Genomic DNA, 18155 nt, shown 5'->3' with positions numbered 1-18155 from the left:
TGGGATTATTCACTTAATGTATGATAGTCTGATTATAAGCAGGAAGGATTCTTATTGTCAGTAAAGGAATACTGCAAGGAGGTAGAAACGTTGGTTTCAAAGATAAAGAATATACACTAGCACATCTTAAGGGACCAGTTCATAAGCTTCCTTAAGTTAGTTTTCAGAGAACTTATGAAGATAGAGATGAGTATGGGAAATAGAGAAAGTTAGTTGCACAGTGTGGGTGTAGCATGGAAATTCTTATAAGTTTCATGATACCTTTTAATCCACACAGACCTCACATTCATAGTCTACATTCAGTAATGTCACACATGAGGTCCCCACTGGTACTTAAAAAATGTGTGATTGGAGATTGCAGACCAGCTTATGTTTGGTGGGCCCCATACACAAACAACTTTATCACAAAACTTTTCAAAGAACCATTTTTGCAAAAATAAATACTTTTTAAATGCTTCCAATAGAATTTAAAATACACCAAAATGCATTTAAGATTCACTTTATGCCTATTTAATGGAGCAGTCAGAGACATTATGACTTCTTTGCTGCAAGAGACAGCTGCATTATGTAGTAGCACACTTCAGTTATTATTGTAAGCTAACTGATATGATAACTGTTAGGAAATTGACCATAAACAAGTGCCCCATATTTATGAAGGATTCAGACAACCCTTCAGTGAAATGAATTTCACTGACTGTTACATTAGGGAACTGAATGTAAAAATAATTGCCTTTGATTTATTGAATAATGTAAGGGAAGAGATCGGGAGCCCATTGCAGATGTTCACTTCATAGTGTTGGAGAATTGATTGGGTCTGATGGAGGTAGCATACGCACTGTCAGCACGGGCTTTCTGAGGCCCATCTGTCAGGTGCAAAGATTCTTAAGAGACTTCTGTACAGCCAAATGCTAGCTTTAGTATGTAGAAATGTGATATTCACAGCGTGTACTCTAATACTGTGATGATGTTTTTAAATTAGTGTCTGTTTTTACAATTAGACATTTGAGTTTTTGAAATAAATGTTATCCTATTACAGTTCCTCTCTGTAACAAACTAATTAGAACAATGGACACGGTCTTTATAATTTCACTCACACAGGGAAGCCATGTGTATATATATATATATATACACATACATATATACGCACAAAGGGCCAGTGTTACCCTTTTTTGTATCTCAGAGTGTTGGTTGAAGGCATGCATTGTGTGGCTGTAGTTTAGAGACTCAAGGAGGAAGACCTTGACCTGGTCCTGGGCCTATCACTATTTGGCCAAATGCTTTAACTAACTCCTCTGTTTTGCTTTAATCTAGCTGTGTGCTTGCCAGAAAGTTCCAATGTTATATGTTTTATTTACTGTATATACTGTACATATATATATGGGCACAAGGGTAAACAGCGCTTAAACAATTCTATTCTAAAACAAATAACATGTTAAGAAGTACATAAAACAGAAAAACTGCAAAGCACATGAAATATAAAGTAGGTAATAATATAAGCCCATATAAAGGTGAAGAATCTGAGATAGTGTAATAACGTTTTAATATACAATTACAAACAGAACATACAGTGTTTCAAATCACTGTATGTTCTGTTTGTAATTATATATTAAAACGTTATTACACTATATACGATTCTTCTATTTTATATGGGCTTATTCTCCCGTGAGGAGCCAAACAGAAGCCACTTCATCAGTCTGTATCTACATACTCCAAGAGGTGGATGCCATATTTGAGTAATTTCGGAGGAAAGAACCGGATGTGAGCTATTCTGTTACTACATACTGCAAAAGGTGGATGAAACCATAAAGACATTCTTCACTATATCAGACACACCTGTACCGGAACCCTATTACCTCTTGCAGTGCGGCAACTTACCTCATCAGATTGAGGTAGATTCTGGTAAGGGGACTCACATTATAAGAAAGTCAGTGGACTTATATTATTACCTACTTTATATTTCATGTGCTTTGCAGTTTTTCTGTTTTATGAACTTCTTAACATGTTATTTGTTTTTGAATATAATTTTTTAAGCGCTGTTTACCCTTGTGCCCATTTTTAACTTATACACTTATTAGTGAATCATATTCACCTATAAATGTATATGTCTTCTAACAGCTGCTAATTTTTCTTCCTTGCTTCCATATATATACATATATATATATATATATATATATATATATATATATATATCTCAAGCAAATTTTCTGGTGGATTTTTGTGCTAAAATGGTTTCTAATGACTAACTACCTGCTAACTGAGTTTTTTTTAAAAAATGAACAAAAAGTGCCAAATCTTCTCATATCTTCCTGTTTCCTAAAGTCAGTTCCTGTTTTCAGTTCACCTCTTTCCAATGCCCATTGCTTCTGCAGATTTCCTGTTTTCTGATTCTCACTACACATCACTCTCCATTGATACAGAAACAGAAATTTATGGGAATTATTATTTGAAATTTAAAACACTTTAGTGCAAACTTTTTGTTAATTTAAAATGTGCATTTTAAAAAAAGACTCTAAGGGGTAATTTTATCAAGCTCCATTCACAGCCTCTAAGAATTTGCGGGAAAGACCCACATGAGCAAGTTTACAGTCACAAATGTAAGAAGCAATTTCTGCTTCTTATCCAATCAAGTGAGTTTGGGATTATTGACATGGCCTGCACTTTTGGTATTGGGGGAGGGATTACACAAGAAAACTCTTGTGCAGTTCTAAATTTTGCAAGTGTTGATTGCAGACAGACAGATTCTCTAACTGATAACTTGTCTGCCTGCAATCTTTATACACTTTCTCTTAAAGGACATTCTACCATGAGAACATTGTCGTTTTGGATTATTGTATTTCTTTATTATCATTGCATTTCATATAGAAATCAAGGTGTAAGAAAAATATTTACCACTACCAATCATATTCAGTTAAAAGTTAAAGGATAATAAAATTCTAATATAAGATGTTCAATTATATGCTGTAAGCCAAATTTCAGTATACTATAAATATTTATTTTGTCCCCAATTTTGTGATTTCCATTTTTTTTTGAAAGCGGAAATGCAGACCACAGACTTAACACTGCTATATTCCACACAGCCATTTGCGGCACAATCTAGTAAACCATTTATAACTATACCTAATTGGTCTCCGCAGAGAAGAAATCTTAGGTTACAATATGGTTGTGGCTATTATTTTTGGCCTTTAAGACTTTAAACTTATGTATATATTTTTAAATAACTAAAGTAGGCCTCGATTCCAATCTTTATCAAATTCTCCACACAAAAAAATGGCAATTACAGCCGAGCTCAATAACTCCCACAATATTTTATCACCATTTTATCACAACTTTATCTTTATGACCAAAAATGACTTTCAATCACCAAAAAACAAAGTCTGTACAAGAAAAAATACAACTGCTCTCCAGGCTGCTCCAGGCTGCATAAAACATTTTGAAAGTGTGTTTCCTACTTGTTGTGGTTGTAATTATTGATTTTCCGCATTTCCAGTGGCTCTCGTATGATTTGCCATTTATCATGTATTAGGAGCCTGACACAACTATACTGTAGCTGTTAATTGGAGGAAAGTCCACTAAAAAAAACACCACACAGGATAGCAAAGCATCTAAATCTTCATGAATTTAAAACATGAATAGATAGGAAGATAGATAGAAAGACAGACGGATAGATAGATAGATAGATATATAGATAGATAGATAGATAGATAGATAGATAAAAGAAAAAGTTATAAAGGATAGAGAATAAGTCCTGGTAAGTGGTTTAGAGTTTAGAAAACAATTGGTTGCAATTTTCTGATGATTGTTTGGGGTTGTAAGTCAGCCTGAGAAATGTATACAATTTCTAATCTATAGCTATCTCTCTATGTCACATTTTGCAGACAGTTAGCAAGCTGGTGATACAAGATGCCGAAATATCCATCATGTACAAGTGTTCTGCTTTCAACAAAGCAGGGAGAGACGAACGGCTTATCTATTTTTATGTGACAAGTAAGTGGCAATATTAGTACTAATAGTTTTCAAACAAAGGGCCAGATTACAAGTGGCCCTATTTAGCACTATTACTCAAGCTTTAACAGCAACAGAAGTAAAGTTTTTTTGCGGGCACGGATTAGCATGCGAATTACAAGGAAAAAGTAAAATGATGAGCGCTAACTTCTGGACTTGCATATTGTGACTGTGCAGTTTGGGAGGGATCAGGTAGGGATCAGGGAGTGGAAGGTGTCAGGTGGGAGGGTAATCTTTACATTACCTTACAACCTACCTGATTAACCTCTGCAAGTCTGGGAATTTCAGAAGTGATGTGTGCAGCTGCAATTAGCAGCCTTCTAATTACAAAAAAAACAACAACAATGACAAAGCCATGCATGTCTGCTATTTCTGAACAAAGGGGACTTTGTAAATAATATCAGTGAGAAACCCAGTTTTTGAAAAAGTTAACGCTTTTTTTTATTTGATCGCATTTGGCGGCAAAACGTTGGCATGAAATACACCAAAATGGGCCCAGATTATTATTTGGATTGTCTTAAAAAAAAATTCTGGTTTTGATAGGTAAATCAAAATAACCATGGCTCTTTTTAAGTTTAAATGGAGTGATAGCAAAAATGCTAAAATGTTCCAGTCTTTTGGGCAAGTTTTTTTCTAAAATTGCCAGTCCTTAAAGGGACATTATACACTCATTTTTTCTTTGCATAAATGTTTTGTAGATGACTATTTATATAGCCCATAAAGTTTTATTTTTAAATAAATGTATAGTTTTGCTTATTTTTAAATAACATTGCTCTGATTTTCAGACTCCTAACCAAGCCCCAAAGTTTTATGTGAATACCTTCAGCTACCTTCTCCGGCTTGCTGCTGTTTGTGTAAGGGGTCTTTTCATATGCAAAAGAAGGGGGAGGGGGGGAGGGTCTTATTTGCCACTTGCAGTGGGCTTTCCAGCTACCTTTTCAACAGAGCCAAACTGACAGCTTCTAAGTAAGTTTTTAAACAGTTTTATACTGGATTTTTATATCAGTATCTGTGCATCTTATTCTTTATAGTAGTGTCTGTTACATGCAGTTATATGAAAATGAGTGTATACTGTCCCTTTAAGGGGTAAACCAGCTACAACTAAACTAACAAAATGTATCAGATATTGTATGTCAACAGGAACTAGAAAATTAGAACTTTTGCTAACCTTTTTGATATTAAACCTTTAAAAGCACAACATTTGTTTGATCTTTCAATTGCTACTGTAATGGGATTTGGAAGTGGTTAATTAAATACAATGCATAACTTCCATTCCATACTTGAGAAAGTTTTTATGTTTTGTTTAAAATGTTAATCAATAGATTCTGCATAATTTATTTTAAAGTTGCATATGTTACAGTTCCTGTGCCTTCTCCTGAAACTCCATTATGCCAGGGCTCGATAACCCAAAATTGTACACCTGGATCCTAACTTTTTGGGTTATTCTCCATATATCTATATACAAATATCACTCTCTGACTCCTAAAAGTATATCTGGCTCCTAAATATTCTTGCTGGCACCTAAATTTGAAACAGATTTGTTGACCCCTGCATTATGTGCTATATGTAGTACACTCATGATCCTGTTTGCTATCTAGGTGGGAAATGGGAATTAATGCGCCTGGGCATCTGTCATAACACAATCCTGCAAATGACTGAAAAGCTTCATTCATCTTTTAGTTCAGGAAATGGTTTAATAGACTTTAATTTCTCAGATAACTCAGCTTCTGATTGGTTGGATCACTCCCTGTCTTTTCTTAGGAAACGTTTTAAAGAGCAGTATGAATTCCCAATATGTCATTTTAAAAATAAATTATGCAAAATTTTCTTATATACATTTTTTTAACACATTAACTCTATCATTGCTTTGGGGATGATCAATTTAACTTATTAAACATGCATGATTTGTTTACATCAAGTTAAATTAAAGTTTTAAAACTTATGTGTTGCTCTTTCTGAAGCAGGATGGGACCTGTTTTAACTATTGTCTCTTTAAAGTAAGTTGTTGTAGAGTTAACTGCTCCAATATATAGTTGTATATGCTAGTATAAGAATTAAACAAAAAAATATACAGCTCTGGCATTTGTGTATTCCCTCTTTGTTCCCTCTCATCCAAACATCTTCTTTTGAGTAAAGCTTCATATATTTGTATAAATATTTTGGATGTTCATCTGTTAATTACACAGTACACTAGTTTATTATAACTCTAGATATTACTTTTCTCTATAGCAATCCCTGATGGCTTCCGTATTGAGCCACAACCTTCAGATGAGCCAGTAGAAGGGCAGAATGTCAGCCTGAGCTGTCATGCAGACAACTATACTTATGAGAACCTCCAGTGGTATCGTCTAAACCTTCTGACACTCCATGATGCTGAGGGCAACCCACTTGTGTTAGACTGTAAAAATGTGCATCAATACGCAGCCCGGATGCAGGGTGAACTTCAGTATCAGCCTGGTTCAAATAATGCTGCACTGGTGCTCAATATACCTAATATTTCCCTGGAGGAAGAAGGGGATTATGTATGTGAAGTTCAGAACCGCAAGACTCGGGAGAAGCATTGCCACAAGAAATATATATCTGTACTGGGTGAGGAACACAGATAAGCCTGGCTTTAGGAAAATTAAACAGCTGCCATGGGGCTACAATTATGGTTGCCCAGTAGACCCAACTAAATGTTGTACCAAAAGAATTGTAGCCTCCTGTATATAAATGGATTACTGCGCCATTCAAGCAATAACTATGTTAAATAGTACAGGATCTGAACTATGCAGAATGCGCTCCAACATCTGTGAGGGCAGTGGTAAATCCACACTCTTTCAGAGTTAATATATATGATAAGCTTGCAAAATAAAAAGTAACATTTCAAAGGGCTTTTTTAAGTGTACATAACAAAACATTTTATAGGGAATGGGAGTTTAAGGTAAATGCCTCTTTAAGAAATAAGGAAAGAGAAGTCAGAAGGCTCGTTGTTATTAAAGATTATTTATATGGCAGCCTTCTGAGAGTAAAAATGTAAAAATTATTGAAAGATAAGAAAGTATTGACTTACCTACATAAATCAATAGAAATAAATGTTAATACAAGAACATCAGGCAAAACCTAAAACATGTACCATTGGACTTACTTCTGTAGGGGCATTGTAACCAGTATATAATTAAAGGGATTTCCAAATGTGATTGGTGTATCTTTGTATATTATAGCCTAGAATTTGTTGTTTGTTTTCTTTGTAGCACAGGAAGCTCCACACCTTCTGCATGATTTAACAGATAAAATGGTAAATGTCAGCGACTCTATGGTGATGCACTGCCAGGCTGACGGCACTCCTATTCCCAGCATCCTTTGGTATAAAAACAACAAACTAGTGGAAGAGGTTTCAGGTACGGGATAATCTAATAATGTCTAGATTATAACTGTGTATCCATCAATATGTTTATTCAAAACTGAAAAATAAACATTAATCTATATAATTGTATATTTTTATGTGAGTGTTATTTGGAGGGCACTTACATAACTCCTAGCGTATTAAAACCGAAGCCTGGGTTACACAGAACACATTTAGCCTCAAAACTTCCTGTAAACCTCACCACAACTACCCAAAGGCCATGCCATTGTTATTGTAAAGAAGAGCTTCTTGATATTGTGATGACTATATAAGACGTATTGCTTTGTGAGGATATAGAAAACATCTGCCACTAGGCATCATACTGTATATTCCATCCTTTTCTATTATGCTAATGATTTCCCAAGATGCTAGCTTTTTTGAAGGTTTAATACCTATTTTATAAACACATTATTAGATATGTAAACCTTTGTAAAAAATAAGCACTTACTATGCATTGCTTTACAAACCATTCATTTGGGATCAATAAAGGGTGCAAAAACTTATCTTAATACGACAAATTGTAAAGATTAAAAAAAAATCACTATATGAAAATAAATCACTAAGTATTAGACACTTCTAGTGAACATCAAGTATTCTAAGCATTAAAAAGCAAAAAATAATACCAAATTGTAAATTATTTTCAATGTTAATTATCTGATCAAATAAAGCAAAATACTTATTTTTTATCCAAGACTGCAATGATCTTCTTAAATCTTTCTAGTCTTAAATTAAAGGGACACTGTACCCAAATTTTTTTCTTTCATGATTCAGATAGAGCATGCAATTTTAATTAACTTTCTAATTTGCTCCTATTATCAATTTTTCTTCGTTCTCTTGCCATCTTTATTTGAAAAAGAAGGCATCTAAGCTTTTTTTTTTTGTTCAGAACTCTGGACAGTACTTTTTATTGGTGAATGATTTTATCCACCAATCAGCAAGGACAACCCAGGCTGTTCACCAAAAATGGGCCGGCATCTAAACTTTCATTCTTGCATTTCAAATAAAGGTACCAAGAGAATGAAGAAATTTTGATAATAGGAGTAAATTAGAAAGTTGCTTAAAATTCCATGCTATATCTGAATCACAAAAGAAAAAATTTGGGTTCAGTGTCCCTTTAAGATTCCAAAAAGTAGATCTACCTAGAGCACTGACACTGATATGCTTCTTAATATGCTTATTAAATATTATTTCATTTTACCAGGAATAGTTTTGGGGGAAATGAATCAGACACTGAGCATTCAGAGAGTCAGAGAAGAGGATGCTGGGATGTATCTTTGCAGAGCATGCAATGGGAAAGGCTGTGTGAACTCCTCTGCTAGTGTGTCTGTAGAAGGTAAAATATAGGAATAAGAGGTCTAATTTACCCAATTAATTACTGTTTAATTATAGTAGGGTCATCAATATCTTGTAAGGTGGACATTATTATATTAGCTGAACAGTATCTGTAGGAAAAGTGTATTTTTGTTTTGCTTTTCCTATGATGGCTCTAAAAAGGTGGAAGGAGCCTTTGTGTTAGATGGAAATTGTACATCCCAAGACGTTTAAGAAGAAATGGAACCTAACAGATATACCTGGTATACTTAAAATTGACATAGCCTATATTCCATATTTATTCTTCTTATGATAGTGCAACATAGTGCAACTTAAATGTTTTGGTGTACTTTAAATAAATGTCCACAACACCAGTTATTACAAATCATGGACAGCCTAGGATACTTGCAATTTTTAAAACTGGATGACTGTGACAATGTTTAAACATGTAGGCTCATGTTTGTGGTGAGCGAAGTCTGAAGAGTTGCAATTAGAAGGAATAACAAAATCTTAAGAAATAAGTTGTGCACATTTTTAACCCAAAACACAGAAGACCTGTTTTATTGCTATAAAACTGTTACATGCAATATGTACACACGTTTTATGTTCAACTGTTTTTAACTAACCAGCATGTATCTTACACTATATTAAACATATCTTTTTGACTATGTCTACTTATAATGTTCTATTTAAAACTTCTTAGAAATAAAGTAATAATCACATTCACATTTAAATTTAATCATAAGAATATACGGCTCTCGATAATGAAAATAACTATAAGAGTTTTTGAAAAAAGAAAAGATCCATATTATTATTATTATGACACTTTTGGTAAATTATAATGTTTTTTATTCTATATTCAGGATCAGATGACAGAACCAATGTTGAGATTGTAATTCTCATCGGCACCGGGGTTATTGCCGTTTTCTTCTGGATTCTACTTATCCTCATATTTTGCAATATAAAAAGGGTAAGTTGTTTAGGATGGAATGAGTAGAGCACCATTTACCTGCTTTTTCATCAATTATGTAGCAATCAGTGAACGTTTCAGCCCATTCATTTAATACAACAAATGTTGACCACTCTCTGCACAAATGTTGAGTGTATGGCAAAAAAAGATTAAACTATCAAATGTAACCGTCAAATATTCAAATATCTACATTATTCAATGAAAGGTTATGAGAATCAATATTCAAATTTAGAATGTTAACATTTGATTTGCTTTGTATTCTATAGAAATATCTTAATAGCAAAGCAAATGTAAACAGGAACATTTGTTCTACAATTTAACTGTAAAAAGTATAACATCCATACATTTCAGTTTTTTTAACCGAATATCATTGTGCCCCTCAATTAAGATTATCACTCATGAATTTACTAATGTACTAATGTACATGGAATATTCTGTTTGATGAATAAATACATGAAATCTTAATCAAGCTAACATGTTTTTCAGATTACACTGCTACTGCAAAAGTAAACATAATACTTAGGGGGTCATAATAGTCCAAAATGATATGCTCTCATTCGCTAGATCATGTAGTTTTAACAGTATCGACCTTACACTCCTGTGTGTTTAACCCCTGCAAAGAGGTTAAACACACACAGTAGAAGTACCTTTAGGACCCACGGAGCACTGCTGTCCCTGAGTGTAAAACACAGCTGATCCAATCAGCAGCACTAGTTCTAGACCTGAGTCGCATGACTAACACTGTTGATTAGATCAGCTATGTTTTCCATTCTTGACCAGCTGTGCTCCACGGGTCCTGAGTGGTACTTCTACTGTGTGTTTAACCCCTTAATGAATTAAAGCATTTTAACTATTATGGCCCTTTAAACTGGGTTTGAACAGCTGTAGTTCTACATCATGAATATGAAAGAGAAGTAATAATATGTTGTTGTTTTTTTACATGATTATAGTGTAAATATAATAAATATTATTTAATACATTTGATATTTATAGTTATTCTACACCGGAACATTTTTTAAAAATCATATTTAAATGGTCGATTTTAAATACATTTAAAATCTTCTGTATATTTCAGAGCCAAGTTGAGTGGGAAAACTGTAATATTAGTTTATTGGATATAAAAAACTATTAATTTCACAATGACTTTAGAATATGATTTCATAAACATAAGTAGAAAGAAAGGCTGCACATAACTCACAATGGTATTAGAATAAAACCTGATTAATTCCACTTCTTATAATAAAATTTATGATGAGTAAATACTTGAGAGGATAAAGCATTTATATGGCGCTTTGTTATATTGCAGCCCAATCACAGTGATATAAAGGCTGGTTATCTCTCAATCATCATGGATCCAGGTGAAGTTCCTTTGGACGAACAGTGCGACTATCTCCCATATGATTCCAGCAAGTGGGAGTTCCCTCGAGACAGACTGAGGCTTGGTAATTCCAACATGGGAAAATCTTTTTATAAAGTTATATTCACTTCAGTTATTTAAGCATGGCAGTTCTTTAGAAGTTTAACACTTTGGGGTAGATGTATTAAATGCCGGGCGGACATTTAACATTACAAAAGCATACCCATGGACAGCGCTGCGGAATATCTTGGAGCTTTATAAATAATGTATTATAATAATAATTTCTTGTGCAATGCTTGTGCAATGCTGGCTGCTAGCAGGGATTGTCCATCATCCCGATCGTATCGGATCAGGATGATTGCAGTATTACGATTGCTGCTTCTTAACTTAAGTTTCCGCCAATCCGGAAACTACGGGGGGTAGATTGCAGCACCCACTGAATGATAAATCTACCCCATAGGCTGAGTTTATATTGATGGTGAAAGAATTGTGACATAAAACATTGTGAAAGGTTTTTTTTACCTTTGTTTTCTAAACTAGGTTTACATATTTTTCAGTTTACAGTGCACAAAAATCTGTCAGGTGTTAAGTTGAACCCTACCCTCATTGGTGTTTTTTTTAAGAAAAGGGCTTGTAAAAGACTTGTTTCTTCACATACCACTTTGACCTGTGAACAACTCAGCTACAGTATATTACTCACCAAATATATAAAAAATATTTAATAAACCATGTTTATTTATATCTATATCCCTCCTATGTTCAGTTAATATATTTGTCATCAATGTTTTAAACAATATCTCATTTATAGCATTATCAATAATTTATTACTTTAATTTAATATTTATATTTCAGAATGTAATTAATGTTATGTTTTTATTTATAGATGCTATATATAATATATATATATATATATATATATATATATATATATATATAATATAAGAGTCAACATAATACTTAAATAGTCATATGATTTTATTTAATTTATGTCTATTTTAAATGTTTTAAAAATGTTTCTCATTTGGTAAATCTAGTTGTAAAGGACATTCTGACCCTTTATAGCTGGTAAAGGAAGCCAAAACTCCCATATGTATTTTTGCAGCAGCTGTTTTAACTGCTATCGGCCAGCCAAAAACAATTAACACCACCAATGTCAACTCAGCCAAAGTAATAAAAAATCCAAAATCCAAATGAAATAGAGCAGTTGACTTTTGTATTAGAATGTCCCTTTAAGCATGGTTTTTAGTTGTTTGATTAGAAAACCTTTACCAACAATGTGAAAATAAATCTAAATGATGTGACTTAAAATGAGTGCTGCTTAATATTTGCTAATTTGTTTCTAGTCTGGTTCCTGACTATATCTTCCTGTCTATAGGGAAAGTTCTGGGCCATGGGGCATTTGGAAAAGTAGTGGAAGCTGCAGCATTTGGGATAAGTAAGAGCAGCAGCTGTGAGACTGTGGCAGTAAAAATGTTAAAAGGTAAGTTACATCTGGAAAGAAAAAGAATACATTTTCTATGGAGGGGGTAAAAGCAAATAGCGTAAGGGGGGAAAAACGGATCCTGAAAATTAATTTACATGAGTATATCTCATAGGTCATCTGTTTTATATAAATATATTTATTTATATGGTTACATTTATATATGTCAGTTATTGTATTTATGTCAAGGATTCCTCCTGATCTCTTGTTGTGTGATACAATACAATAAAGTGTAATTATTCTTCATTGTCCAAATGAACATTCCTTAGTCTCTGTAACATTTATATTTTTTCAGAGGGAGCTACAGCCAGTGAGCATAAAGCTCTGATGTCAGAATTGAAGATCCTCATTCACATTGGAAATCATTTAAATGTTGTAAATCTTCTTGGGGCATGTACCAAACCTAATGGTGAGTGTAAGAAATGAGACCTCTATTTCCAAAACAGAGAGCAAATCTTATCATAGTGGCACTCTGGGGTCTGATCTCCACGCTCTGAGTTCCAATTGACCTTTTGAGGGCCATGAAACCCAAACTTTTCCTTTCATGTATCAGATAAACCATACAATTTTAAAGAATCTTCTATTTTAGTTCTATTATCAAATTAGCTTATTTTGTTTGCTATCCTTTGTTGACAAAACAGCAGTGCACTACAAGAGGCTATCTGTATGTATGGGGTACTTGTAAAACGTGGCTAATCACCCGTAAGGGTCTCAAGGCGCTGCTCATTTTATCGACCTCAGAAGGATGAAAGGCTGAGTGGACCTCGCCGGGATCGAACCTGCAACCCTTAGGTTGCTACAGAGCTCAGCTACAGTGCCTTAGCATGCTGAGCTATCTGTCTGGCTTTTATCTGAAGACATCTGGTGAGCCAATTCACAAGAGATATATATTTGCAGCCACAAATCAGCAGCTAGCTTCCAGTAGTGCATAGCTACCTAGATATACTTTTAAACAAAGGATTCCAAGAGAATTAAGCAAATCTTTTAATAGACTTAAACTGGAAAGTTGTTTGAAATCACATGATTTATCTGCATCATGAAAGACATTTTGGGGGTTTCATGGCTGGATAAAAAATCAGATGATGTCAGGTAAAGATAGAAGCTTCATTCTGGGAAGAAGATAAACAAATCTCTGAAAATACTGATGGCCTTCTTTGACAGCTAATAGGGTTAAAACACAGATTAATGAGAGTTTGGATTTTAACAAGATATTTTTTTGTTGACCATTTAGCTCTTGTGAGACATTGATAAATAGGTTCCTTTGCTTATTACTTCATCTCCCCAGGTGCTTCATTCTCTTTCAGCTCTGTTTTCTATTACATTAAGTGGGGGTTACCAAATGCAGCTGCCAGGCACCAGGGCAGAATGTGGCACTTGCAGGGTGAGCATTAGTCTATGCTTCACTTCTACAGGTTGTTGTCAGATTTATACTGTGTTCACAGACGCAGCATACCTTACATTCTTTAGATATGATTAGATAAATGAGTTCAATCACATTTAAAAAATAGATTTGTCTTCCTGGGCTTTTTATTTTAAATATATATTTAGCAACCTCTTATTCAGTTTGCCAGAACTATTAATTCATCAGCAACAGTTTACAAACAGTGCAAAATCTTTACAGGCAGATGAAAAATATTATTTAGTGACATTGTTTAATATGTCCTCTCTGTAAACCAAGTGGTGCTTATGTCTTTAAAGGGACATTTTACACTAGACTTTTCTTTGCACAAATGTGTTGTAGATGATCCATTTATATAGCCCAGGGGTGGGCAAGAGGTAGATCGCGGTCTACCAGTGGACCGTGAGTGAATTTTGAGGTGACCGCCTGTAAGATTTCAAAAGTCTGCATAAGAGAAAGATTTCTCACACATCTACGGCGGCGAGGATCTTCACTCTGAGTGAAGAGCCTCGCCACCGTAAATGTGTGAGAAATATTTCTCTTATGCAGACTTTTGAAATCGGCTATGACAACGGTATTGGCACTGTACTTCAGCATGCACAACGCGGCTGTAGCTGAACTCGCTGCCTCAGCTTTGGTTACAGGACATGCCCCCTTTATCAACCTGATATGGCGTCCAGCAAAAAAAATGACTTTGTAGAATCCCTAGTCATCTTGATTGTGAGACTACTTATCATACAAAGGCGCGGTACACAGATAAGGTTGCTTGAGGGTCCCAGCGTGACGTAAAGAGAGCTCTCACAGTGTGTAAAGACCAAGCGCGGCTGTATTTGTTATTAAAGAGCACGGCTGATTTTTAAAGCTGTATTGTTTGTGTCAAAAATACAATTTTCAGCCAGCAGGTCCTATTTGTAGCAAAAATAAAAATTTTAGCCAGCAGTACCCTGCAACAGCTTTGCACCTGGTTACATAGTGTGTGCTGGACTATTCTTTGTGGGGGGGGGGTGTTAATAAATACTTTATTGTAATTATTATCAAGACTGGTGTGTTTTTTTTTAATTAGGTGACCACGTCACTTGGAATAAAATTAGAGGTAGCCATTGTCTTACAAAAGTCTGCCCACCCAGGGTCGGCTCCAGAACGAATGAAATGGGGGGGCATTTGTTTTTCACGTGGGGCCACGCATTTACAAAGCATGTATGAGAGTCAAAATAAAAGCAGACCTACATATTCTGCAGGAAAGTGTTGCTTATGGCTGGCTTATCCCCCACTATTAACATTCGGAGAATATGTGCTAAATCACTAGGTAGAAGAATGAAGTCTAAATCATATACACTGACACCTCTAGGACTGAGGATACACACATACACTGACACCTCTAGGACTGAGGATACACACATACACTGACACCTCTAGGACTGAGTATACACACACTGACACCTCTAGGACTGAGGATACACACATACACTGACACCTCTAGGACTGAGTATACACACACTGACACCTCTAGGACTGAGGATACACACATACACTGACACCTCTAGGACTGAGGATACACACATACACTGACACCTCTAGGACTGAGTATACACACATACACTGACACCTCTAGGACTGAGGATACACACATACACTGACACCTCTAGGACTGAGGATACACACATACACTGACACCTCTAGGACTGAGTATACACACATACACTGACACCTCTAGGACTGAGGATACAAACACTGACATCTCTAGGACTGAGGATACACACATACACTGATACCTCTAGGACTGAGTATACACACATACATTGACACCTCTAGGACTGAGGATACACACATAAACTGACACCTCTAGGACTGAGGATAAATACACCGGTGCAAGGATTTTTGTCTACACAGGTGCATTTTTACGCCCCCCTTGCCCCAATCCCCCACCACAACACCATAACCCCCCCCCCCCCAACAATTTTTGGTTTTGCCATTAAAAGGATGTCACTGTGTATGTGCCAGCAGGCCAAGTGATAAACTGTTGAATAGACATTTAAAATAGTATTAAAGGAATCCCAGAGGAGTACCTTAAAGGGACAGTAAAGTCATTATATATTCATGATTTAGACAGAACATACAGTTTTAAACAACTTTCCAATTTACTGCTATTTAATTTGTTTCCTTCTCTTGTTATCCTTTGCTTTGATGAAGGTTTATCTATTTACGCTCAGGAGCTGCAAAGCACCTAGGTTCTAGCTGCTGATTGGTGGCTGCTTATATATACTGATTGTTATTGGCTCACCCATGTGTTCAGTTAGAAACCAGTAGTGCATTGCTGCTCCTTCAACAAATGATAAACTGTATAGTTGTTTAAAATGGTATTCTCTATCTAAATGATGACATTTTTGGGGTTCATGTCCCTGTAATGAAGCAATATGTTCATACTTTATATCAAGCAATTTAATCCTGATTTTGCACCTGGACAGTCATACATAACAATACAATAATAAAAGTGCATTGTATTTTCTCTCACAAATGTTTCCATATAATTATGTGATTACTTTAACCCCTGCAAAGAGATGATAACAAAACAATAACAAAACAGAAGTCTAAGTACACCTCACTGGGCCCCAGGCCCAGGGCAAAGTCTGCCAGCCCCTTATGTACAAAACAGCCAATTCTAATAAAAAAGGCCAATATATTTAAATATATTTGGGTCGTGACTGAGTCTTTCTGTGTAAGTGACTGTTGTTTAATTAAATTGTATGGGGTTAATGTGGCTGCTAGCTGAGCCAGTGCACTCACTGTCCTCCTCTGCTCTGTTTTAAATCAACACTTCAGCTGCCTGAGGGGGGTAATTGCCAATGCCACTTGACTTCAGTTGCCACTATTATAATTACTGTCTGTCACAGTGCCGCACTGCCGCTGTTGGTCCCTGTCACGCCGTCATATCATGTGCATAGCCCCGAGCCACATGGCTACCACTTCTTATGGCCTCTGTACTCTGACTACCGCCACCCTTAGAACCCACCCTCCTACCACTTCACTTCAGACAGTACCGGTGTTCTCGATGTATTGGAGTTTTCAATAGAACACCGGTCTGGCCTGGGTGCTTCTTATGGCCTCTCCACCCTGACTGCCCCGGGCCCCCAGAGTCCTCCGACTCCCACCCTGACCCTCATAACCCGCCCTCCTACCTCTTCACTGCAGACAGTACTGGTCTGGCCTGGGCGTCATTCACGTGGCTCAGAGTCATTTTCACACAGAGTCTTGGTCAGTGTCACACAGCGCCAGGCATCCAGCTCCCATATTCCCTCTCAGACTCCACCCTGTGCACATATAGGCTTAGCGCAAGCAAGCTCCACGCCCACATATCTTCTAAATTGCAGCCAGGCGCAGATTAACTCTGTGTGCACACTACAAGCAGGCGGCTGGCAGCCGCTTCCACATTTACAACATTTTCACTCATGCGGAACCAAAAATAATTTTTTGAGGGGGCACAGCATTCCATTTGGGTGGGCATTGCCCCCCAATGCCCCCCCTTGGAGCCGACCCTGTGCCCACCCCTGATATAGCCCATTTGGGAGTGTTTTTATAACAATGTATAGTTTTGCTTATGTTTTAATACATTTTCAGACTCCTAACCAAGCCCCAAAGTGTTGGATGTATTCACTCGTTTACAGACTACTGCTGGCTCCTGTTTGTCTAATGGGTCTTTTCATATGCAGGGAAGGGGGGAGGGTCTGCTTTTTTCTGGTTTCCCAGCCCCTTTCACTTGGTGTCCCAGCCTAACCTCATCAACAGTGCTACACTTGGAGCTTCTAAGTACGTTTTTAAAAGGTTTTATACAGGATTTTAGATCAGTATCTGTGCATATTATTCTTTATAGTAGTGTCTATTACATGCAATTATATGAAAATTTGTGTATACTGTCCCTTTAAAGAACACTATTCTACCGGTTCTGTCATACATAAAGGAGCATATTCATATTATGAAGGTGCTGTTAATACTATTAATATTTATATTATTATTATTACTGCACTATTTCCTAATGGCAGATGGGTAGGAACATCTGATAGTGATGTCACGAGTGCATGGCAATGTGTTGATGGGAAATTTCACCCAGAAGCTTTGTGGCGCGGCTGCAGGATCAGTACTGATGCTGAAAAGAGCAAGGTGGTGGCAACATGTACATACATACTCGGAGCTAGGGATAAGCGAATGTTTCTAAAAATTCGAAATTTAAAATGAATTTTGATTCATTCATTCGTT

The 18155-nt window shown here is 35.9% G+C and overlaps 1 protein-coding gene across 1 annotated transcript in view; it reads left to right on the top strand.

Moving 5' to 3' along the window:
- FLT4 (fms related receptor tyrosine kinase 4) overlaps nucleotides 1-18155 on the top strand; it is a 276324-nt gene that overhangs the window by 215901 nt on the left and 42268 nt on the right. The window contains exons 12-19 of the mRNA XM_053718648.1: nucleotides 3876-3984; nucleotides 6232-6591; nucleotides 7236-7382; nucleotides 8589-8720; nucleotides 9562-9668; nucleotides 10975-11110; nucleotides 12401-12505; nucleotides 12801-12914. Of these exons, the coding sequence (XP_053574623.1) occupies nucleotides 3876-3984; nucleotides 6232-6591; nucleotides 7236-7382; nucleotides 8589-8720; nucleotides 9562-9668; nucleotides 10975-11110; nucleotides 12401-12505; nucleotides 12801-12914 (1210 nt within the window). The remainder of the gene's footprint in view (nucleotides 1-3875; nucleotides 3985-6231; nucleotides 6592-7235; nucleotides 7383-8588; nucleotides 8721-9561; nucleotides 9669-10974; nucleotides 11111-12400; nucleotides 12506-12800; nucleotides 12915-18155) is intronic.

The sequence above is a fragment of the Bombina bombina genome, chromosome 6 (genome assembly GCF_027579735.1).
Source record: "Bombina bombina isolate aBomBom1 chromosome 6, aBomBom1.pri, whole genome shotgun sequence".
Taxonomy (NCBI): domain Eukaryota; kingdom Metazoa; phylum Chordata; class Amphibia; order Anura; family Bombinatoridae; genus Bombina; species Bombina bombina.
This window is presented reverse-complemented; position numbering and strand designations above follow the sequence as displayed.